Genomic DNA, 9,546 nt, shown 5'->3' on the forward strand with positions numbered 1-9,546 from the left:
TATTAGGAGCAGACACCGGTTTGCCCAGAACCTCGAACACTCTTTACCGCTTCCAAGGTAACTGAAGGTGGGAACACGGAAAGAACAGGAGAGGAAAAAATTCCCCCCTCTAATGAGAATATTACCGATTCTGTGCAGCATGTAAGGGCTAGCATGGAACACCTTGCAGAATCAATTTACAGGTGAGAAGTATGCCAAATTTGTTTGCAAGTCTTGTGCTGGGCCCCACATTTACTCTTAATAATGTGTTGGAAAGTTGGATAACCTTCCCAATACAACAAACATTACGTTTTCAATGGCCATATGTACCTGGTGGGTGTTTTGTTTATCTTCAGCAATCTTCCTTTCTGGCAAAGAATGAGTCAGCTGGTTTCTTGTTTGTTGGCCCTGTTACCTTGGTCTCCAATTCCAAGGCTTATATTTCTCAGGTTGTCCACAATGTCATCAAAAGTAGCCGGCCTGCAGTCTACCCTTTGACCAATGATGGTCGTAACTCTGGTGCATTGGCAGCGGTCTTCTCCAACATGCTGTGAGCCAATATTCAGGCTTGGGTTTTGGAGGTGTGATAGGGTCTAGGTGGCCTGGTATTTGATTAATATCCCTAGTCCCAGTCGGTCTTTTGTGGCACTGGACCGAGTTTTCCTGCTCATGGTCCCCTTGGAATAGTATTTGCCATCTCCTCCTCCTCCTTGGGAAGTCCCTTGTTTTTCAGTTGCTCTCTGGTTAGCTTCAGGGATCCATAAAAGGGGGCTCCTCTCAGAAGACACGCACTGAATATAGTAAGATACTTTTTTCTGGTAGAACCCTGGTGGCTTCCCGACGCTCTCTATCTCTACCAGGTTCGTCAGTTCGATGTCCATTACTGTATATCCAGACTGTCCATTGGAGCTGGCTGGGGCTCTGGGCTACTTTATGGCAGCTATCTGTACTAAAGGGTTTAAGCTTTATGATACCAAGAAAGGTAGGCGAAACAAAACAGACCACTGTCTGGATGAAAAATATGACCTACGTCCTCAAAAGAGCAAAAGAATTCCCCCGTAAATAACCAAGGAACACTTTGTTCAACTAGCCCCCGCTCATTAGTGCCCCCTCCAGGGGGGGAAAGGGGGAGCCAGCTTGGGTGAGCCTGAGGACCCACCATTCAAATCTTGACTATTGTGATGGGTGTCGAATGTCACCTCAGACTTTATTTTCCTGTTCTGGGATTTTTACCTTATACTGCTGTTCCTGCACTTGTGTGTGTGCTGGCCTCGAGTTCCTGGGGACTGGAGCTGCATGCGTTTACGGACACCTTACCTAGGCGCTCCGTGAGTACTGCCCTTGCATGGTCAGGATTATCTTCCCTGGGGCTTTCAGGAAACACTCCCTGTTAGAGGACTTCCTCGCTTGTGGTTGTCCACACCCTTGGGGTCAAGCGGGGGTCTTGGGCTTTCTGCCTTGCCACAGGTAGGTGGGTGTTTATCGGCTGGTGGGGCGCACTGCGGCCGGTGCAACCTGCATAAGCTATCACGCGGTGGCTGACGTTTCTCTCTGACTGCTTGTTGGGGCTGTTGTAGGGTTTTTGGGGTTTCGTGTGTGAAATAGCAGAAGTCCCAGTTGGTTCTGTCCCAGGTTCAAACTTTGTTGGGCCTTGTGAGGGATTGTCAGACTTCGTCCCTTTCTCTCCCTCCCGCGGCCTTGCTCCAGTTGTAGTTCTTATGTCGGCTGTTTTTGAGGGAGATCCGGGTTACTCTGCGGTTGCTCGAGCAGCATTGCGGGAGCATGAACTCTTCTGGTTTATCCGCTGGGCAGGGTTTGGCTTCGGAGGCTGTTCTGGTATCTTTGGAGCAGCCTCTTTCGTTGCTCTTGCGATCACTGGGTTTGACTCCCGATGTCCCTGTGCCGGTTGCTACATCACTGGCTTCCTCTTCGGGGTTCGGTGCCATGGCGTCTTCCTCCTCCCTCCTTCGATGTGTTCACGGATGCATCGTCTGTGTCGGTTGGGACTTTGTGACCAATGCTCACCAGTCTAGCCAGGGACATTCGCCTTTGTCCTTATGTCGAGCTCACAACACATTGCGGGAGTTTGTGGCTGGTGCTGCAGAGGATTTGGCTCCCTTGGGGCTCGGTGATCCAGCTCCATTCGAACTGCTCCTCCATTGTCTCAACCAGGGAGAGGTGGGGGGTGCTTCGGTCCATGACTCTTAGGAGCTGGTTGCTTTGGGTAGCCTTTTGCCGATTTTAGCTCAGTTTAAACCCAGTTTAAACCAGTTTGTGCCACCTCACAGCCCTAGTGGATTTTTTCTTTGATATACAGTACATCAATGAGAAAATCCACTTGGTAAAATGGCAAGTCAGTGGTGGTACAGTGGTAGAGTATGCGGCTGGCAATGACTTGGTCGCAGGTTCGTGTTGCCTCACGGCCCCAGTGAACTTTCTCATTTTCATATTATTATTATTATAACTTATAATTATTATCTGTAGAGATTATCCTGTGATACTTGCTGTGCCATCTCCTGTCTTTTTCCTGTGGATCAAGGGTCAATGTTGATTATATAGATATCGCCATCATCTTTTCTGTGCAGTTGCCTTTGAGCTGTGTGTATAATGGTGTCAATATTGTTTTATGCAATGTAGTTGGATTGTCCCATATATATAAATATATATATATATATATATATATATATATATATATATATATATATATATATATATATATATATATATATATATATATATATATATATATATAATTAATATGTGTGTGTGTGTGTGTGTGTAAGCTATACAGTGCTTATTTATATACAGTATTTAAAACAAATTTTTCAGGTTGTCTTCAGTTATTGGAAATTTATTTGACTTACTGCAGGTGATGGTAAACCAAGAAAAGTGAGTGTTTTGGGAACGTGTTACTCTAGTTGCTTAACAGCAAGTTTCAACATATGATTTCAACATTAAGTAGACTAGTTACCTTAACAGAAAAATAATCATAATAAGATATCTATATCTAGTTTTTAAGTTTAAATTTGTATATAGGTCATAGGAGAGATTTAGGTTTCTTTTAGTTTTCACATATATACAAAACTGTTAAATTTGCACAATTGTGGTTCATATAATGCGTGGGATAAATTATGGAAATTGATATTTTTCTAGATTCGACAATAAATTGTTATAAGACTCATTTGTATATCAACTAGTTTGGAACACTTACTACTTGCCAATATATTGTATATAATAAAGACAGTGATATAAACAATTTGGGCTGCATTCTAATAGTTAGTTTTTGTCATGAACAAATAATACCTGTACAGTATATTGAAAGATTAGTAAAAAGACTTAAAGGGCTCTTGTGCCAAGGAAAGGATAGTGAGAATATTTTTTGTGGTCTTATATTGATGATAAATATTTTTTTTTCAACAAATCTAGAGAGAACACAAAGTCATTTTATTGCCATCATGCCTACACCAAAACTCTTCGTAAAAAAAAAGAACTTATGTATTCAAATGCCATCTCCTTGCCATGTATGTTAACATATCAGTGAAGGATTGAAAAGACCTATAGTAAAAAATTACTAATTGCATTACAGGTATACATTTTTATTTTATTTGGTCTCTTCAGTCGTTTATAAATTCTGCTTATTTAGTTATTAAGTTTACTGTTTGTTGGAAATTATTAACACTATTTAGTTTCTTTTATAGATGGCCTGTTAACTGATCAGATTTTCTGGTGTTTATGTAGTTCAGTTTAGCAGAAGTGGGACAGCATCAATGATATGCATTTCTGTCTCGGGCAGGGCTTCTAGAGTCTGTAACCATCATGTAAGCCAACATTTCTGTCTCAGGCAGGGCTTCTAGAGTCTGTAACCATCATGTAAGCCAACATTTCTGTCTCAGGCAGGGCTTCTAGAGTCTGTAACCATCATGTAAGCCAACATTTCTGTCTCAGGCAAGGGCTTCTAGAGTCTGTAACCATCATGTAAGCCAACATTTCTGTCTCAGGCAGGGCTTCTAGAGTCTGTAACCATCATGTAAGCCAACATTTCTGTCTCAGGCAGGGCTTTCTAGAGTTTGTAACCATCATGTAAGCCAACATTTCTGTCTCAGGCAGGGCTTCTAGAGTCTGTAACCATCATGTAAGCCAACATTTCTGTCTCAGGCAGGGCTTCTAGAGTCTGTAACCATCATGTAAGCCAACATTTCTATACTAATGAGTAAAAATTGTAATCTTTGTTAATTTTGGTAAATAAATCGTTTGTCTTTAGTTTCAAATAAAAATTAAAATATTTAACTTCTTTAATCTTTAATATGGCATCTTAAGAAGCTTTCAGTATGCATCAAGATTTTACTAAGGTACTGAGGTAGATACTTACGTAAGTACATGGAGACTTCACTGAGAAGTTAGGAACTTTTATGGGTGAGAGAGCATTATTTAACCAATAGAGCAAAAGACAACATCTTGGGCAAGATCAGGCTCTGTCACTCATGAGATACTTTCATTATTGACATTGGAAGGATGCTGGTTTTTATTTATGCCAGAAGAAGAAGGTCAATTGTTGTTACACTCTTTATTTCATATGTTTTTCCTGGTCTTTCCTTCTATACAGTGATAGTTCTATTCCTAGTGTAACGCTCCTTGATAACACCTAGGTTTTCTTTGCGAATATGAAGCACCCTGTACAAAAAGAGAAATCTTTCCCTTTGACCTTTATTCCTAAATCTCGAAAATAATGCTCATGAGTCAGATTTCTGATATTTCTGATATTTTGAAAACTGGAGGGGGGTTTGGCCAAAATATGACCTATCGCCGTTTTCAGTAATTGCCATATTTTAGGTATAAAAAGTCGTAATTTGAAAGTGAAAATAGGTGCAGAGAGTCAGAATTCGGCTCAAAAATCACGCTCAGGAGTCAAATTTCCGACATTTCAGATATTTTGAAAACTGGAGGGGGGTTTGGGTAAATTATGACTCATCGCCGTTTTCAGTAATTGGCATATTTTCGGTATAAAAGGTCGTAATTTTAAACTGAAAATAGGTGCACAGAGTCAGAATTCGGCTAAAAAATCACGCTCAGGAGTCAAATTTCCGACAGTTCAGATATTTTGAAAATTGCAGGGGGGTTTTGGGCAAAATATGACCAATCGCCGTTTTCAGTAATTGGCATATTTGCGGTATAAAAAGTCGTAATTTGAAACTGAAAATAGGTGCAGAGAGTCACAATTCGGCTCAAAAATCACGCTCAGGAACCAAATTTCCGACATTTCAGATATTTTGAAAACTGCAAGGGGGTTTGGGCAAAATACAACCTATCGCCGTTTTCAGTAATTGGCATATTTTCGGGATAAAAAGTCGTAATTTGGAAATGAAAATAGGTGCAGAGAGTCAGAATTCGGCTCAAAAATCACACTCAGGATTCAAATTTTCGACATTTCAATTATTTTGAAAACTGCAGGAGGGTTTGGGCAAAATATGACCAATCGCCGTTTTCAGTAATTGACATATTTTCGGTATAAAAAGTTGTAATTTGGAAATTAAAATAGATGCAGAGAGTCCGAATTCGGCTCAAAAATAACGCTGAAGAGTCAAATTTCCGACATTTCAATTATTTTGAAACTCAAACTGCAGGGGGGTTTGGGCAAAATATGACCAATCGCCGTTTTCAGTAATTGACATATTTGCGGGATAAAAAGTCGTAATTTGAAACTGAAAATAGGTGCAGAGAGTCACAATTCGGCTCAAAAATCACGCTCAGGAATCAAATTTCCGACATTTCAGATATTTTGAAAACTGCAGGGGGGGTTTGGGCAAATTATGACTCATCTCCGTTTTCAGTAATTGACATATTTTCGGGATAAAAAGTCGTAATTTGAAACTGAAAATAGGTGCAGAGAGTCAGAATTCGGCTCAAAAATCACGCTCAGGAGTCAAATTTCCGACATTTCAGATATTTTGAAAACTGGAGGGGGGTTTGGGCAAAATATGACCAATCGCCGTTTTCAGTAATTGACATATTTTCGGTATAATAAGTCGTAATTTGAAACTGAAAATAGGTGCAGAGAGTCACAATTCGGCGCAAAAATCACGCTCGGGAATCAAGTTTCCGACATTTCAGATATTTTGAAAACTGCAGGGGGGGGGGGGGGGGTTTGGGCAAATTATGACTCATCGCCGTTTTCAGTAATTGGCATATTTTCGGGATAAAAAGTCGTAATTTGAAACTGAAAATAGGTGCAGTCAGAATTCGGCTCAAAAATCACGCTTTGGAGTCAAATTTCCGACAGTTCAGATATTTTGAAAACTGGAGGGGGGGTTTGGGCAAAATTCAACCTATCGCCGTTTTCAGTAATTACCATATTTTCGGTATAAAAAGTCGTAATTTGAAACTGAAAATAGGTGCAGAGAGTCAGAATTCGGCTCAAAAATCACGCTCAGGATTCAAATTTCCGACATTTCAATTATTTTGAAAACTGCAGGAGGGTTTGGGCAAAATATGACCAATCGCCGTTTTCAGTAATTGACATATTTTCGGTATAAAAAGTCGTAATTTGAAAATTAAAATAGGTGCAGAGAGTCAGAATTCGGCTCAAAAATCACGCTCAAGAGTCAAATTTCCATTTCATATATTTTTACAACTGCAGGGGGGTTTGCTTGCAGATTGCTCATTGACAATCCAAGGTTTATACTCAACGGCTCCTTTAAAGGCAGATTCTTTGGCTAACTAATCAGCTCTATCATGCATTCGGAGGCCAACATGAGATGGAGACCACATGAAATGGACTCTGTTACCATCCTTAATAATTTTGTTGTATTTGTGTCTAGCTTCGGACACGAGCATGTTACAGTTATGTCTTAAAGAGTTGAGAGCATTTAAGGATGATAAGGAGTCACTTACAATTAATATATCAAATTTGGAGACTTGTACACATTTCAGTGCAAGGAGCAAGCTTGTCCAGTGCGGTCTGCTGCATGATGCGAGGAGGACGTGTTGCTCCGCATCTTCGTGTTTGCACGTGGCTGCTGCAGCTAGATGTTGTGAATTTGTTCTCGACTGTTGCAGTGATACAGTGCCTTTGTGTATCGAGGAAATGGCTGAGGCGGTCTGCCTAGGTGATGGAAGATCCTGTACTGGGCCTGGAGAGTGTGACAGTGGGGATGGCAGACAGGATGATACTAGGCCGTATCAAGCAGTAGTAAACAGATATAAACGGAGAAATATTCAAAGACAGCGAGACGAAGACAGTGAAGAGGAAATAACAAAGAGACCAAAAAATGAAGACATGCTCAGCAGGACGCGGGAGATGCAGACTAATGGAAGGAAGAGGCTGTTGTTCCCTACAGCATGTCAACTGAATTTCCATCAAAAGCTGGAGTGGACGGTTCGTTTGGCTAAGGAGTTTTTTGAATATGAACCACTATTCAAGGAGGGTCTTCACCGGCCCTATATAACAGTTGGGACAGAAGAGGCCGTGGAACACCTAACGAAGGATGGGTTTGAGAATATTGTGATGGTTACTCCGGAAAAAGGTATGATGTACACCAAGGTCATAGTGTTTAAGTATCCAACTTATTTGGATCCTGATTATCTATTGCTCAACAATGATAGTGTTGTTTGGGCGAAGAGGAACAGTGTTCGTGGTGAAAAACAAAGCCAGGTTGTTGCCTTGGTAAAGGGTGAGGCTCCAGAAAGAATTTTTGTGCAAGGACTAGGCTACAGGAAAGTTGTAAAATACATTGAGGAGCCCATATTATGCATGAAGTGTTCTCGTTGGGGACATATGGCTTGGAAATGCCAGTTTGACTCCAGGTGTCGGTACTGTGGTAAGAAACACGACTCTCGAGAGTGTAGAGTCAAGATTAAAAACGGTGAAAAAATCGTCCCATCTTGTTGCAATTGTCGAGGAAGCCACAATGCTGGTTCCTATCTATGTCGCATGAAGCCTCATCTGAGAGACTCGAGGACGGGTGCTACAAGCAGGATAGATGTATCCTCGAAGGAAGGAAAGATTGTGCAGCAGGAACATGGAGGAAACAGTTGGAAGCCAATGACAGCGCCTATGAACAATGTGTGGGAGAAAGGAACAGAGACAATTAAGGCGAGCCTAGGGAAAGTAGGAAATGCAGCTGAAAAAATTAAACCTTGTGGAAACAAGGTTCAGGTCAATATAGTGAACTCTGAGGTTGGTACTCAAATATTGGAATATCTAAAAAAACTAGAAAAGAGGATTGAGGCATTAGAAAAATTAACTATGGGGGGTAGACGGGGTGAAGATAGTGGTGAAACAGGACGTGAAGTGGAAAGTGAAACAGGACGTGAAATGGAAAGTGAAACAGGACGTGAAATGGAAAGTGAAACAGGACGTGAAATGGAAAGCCAAACAGGACGTGAAATGGAAAGCCAAACAGGATGTGAAATGGAAAGCCAAACAGGACGTGAAATGAAAAGCCAAACAGGACGTGAAATGGAAAGTGAAACAGGACGTGAAATGGAAAGTGAAACAGGACGTGAAATGGAAAGTCAAACAGGACGTGAAATGGAAAGTGAAATAGGACGTGAAGTGGAAAGTGAAACAGGACGTGAAATGTGCGTTGAAGAAAGTAAGGAAGAACATGACGTATTGATGATAGAGGATAGTCAGGAAAATGAACTTTCTAGTAGTGTTAGCGTTCAACCTTCTGTAGTGACAAATGTTGAAACAAAGGTTAAAGTAAAACGGTATAGAGAAATAAGAAAGAAATTAGATATGAATAAGATCACCTTTGATGCTAGTAGCTGTTGTGCAAATGAGGAGAAAGCAGAAATGTTACAGTGTTGGGAGAGTCTGTCTGAGAAAATCTCGTATCTCATGGAATGTGACAGACAGGGCAAAGGTAGTTTTATTAAATCATGGATGAAAGTAGAGTGAGAATATTATCTTGGAGCGTTAATGGGTTAAAATCTAGTGCGGTGGATGTACACTATTATACTCTTAGATAGTACTATATTAACCTGATATGTTACATGGGATTCTTGTATTTGTACTCACTGAATTTGTGCGCCCCTTGAGGGACTTGAAGTATGGGAAGGGGTAGAAATAGCCTAAGCTAATCTTTGAGTTTTTTTTTTTTTTTTTTTTTTTTTTTTAACTTGTCTCAATAAACCTACTTGAACTTGGAAGACCATTATGTATTAAAGTGTCAAATTATGGAACCATAGAAATAAGGAAATAAGTAGTGTACCACTTCAAATTGTTTGGATGTGTGATAATGATATGATAGACAGAATACTTAGGAACTACAAGAATTTTGCCCCAATGATTGTAACACTTACTATATTAATATGCAATGTTAAATGTTGTATTGTGATTTGTGTATCTGTACTCACTGAATTTGTGCGCCCCTTGAGGGACTTGAAGTAGAGGGGGGTAGAAATAGCCTAAGCTACTCTATCCCTTTGAGATGTATTTTTTTCTTGTCTCAATAAACATACTTGAACTTGAACTTGAAGCAAGCAAAGAGTTCGGTCTGAAGTTAGTTAGTTAGTTTAGTTCTTTTATTATGCACCCCATACCCATCGGTCTGAAGGGTAGAGGCA

At 40.4% G+C, this 9,546-nt stretch overlaps 1 protein-coding gene across 1 annotated transcript in view; it reads left to right on the forward strand.

The window, feature by feature from the left end:
* Positions 1-4,266, forward strand: part of LOC123754547 (uncharacterized) — a 29,374-nt gene extending 25,108 nt beyond the window's left edge. The window contains exons 13-14 of the mRNA XM_069326374.1: positions 7-182; positions 2,809-4,266. Coding sequence (XP_069182475.1) covers positions 7-182; positions 2,809-2,872 — 240 coding nt within the window. The 3' untranslated portion in view covers positions 2,873-4,266. The remainder of the gene's footprint in view (positions 1-6; positions 183-2,808) is intronic.
* The last annotated feature ends 5,280 nt before the right edge of the window (positions 4,267-9,546 follow it).

Source organism: Procambarus clarkii, chromosome 18 (assembly GCF_040958095.1).
Source record: "Procambarus clarkii isolate CNS0578487 chromosome 18, FALCON_Pclarkii_2.0, whole genome shotgun sequence".
NCBI lineage: Eukaryota > Metazoa > Arthropoda > Malacostraca > Decapoda > Cambaridae > Procambarus > Procambarus clarkii.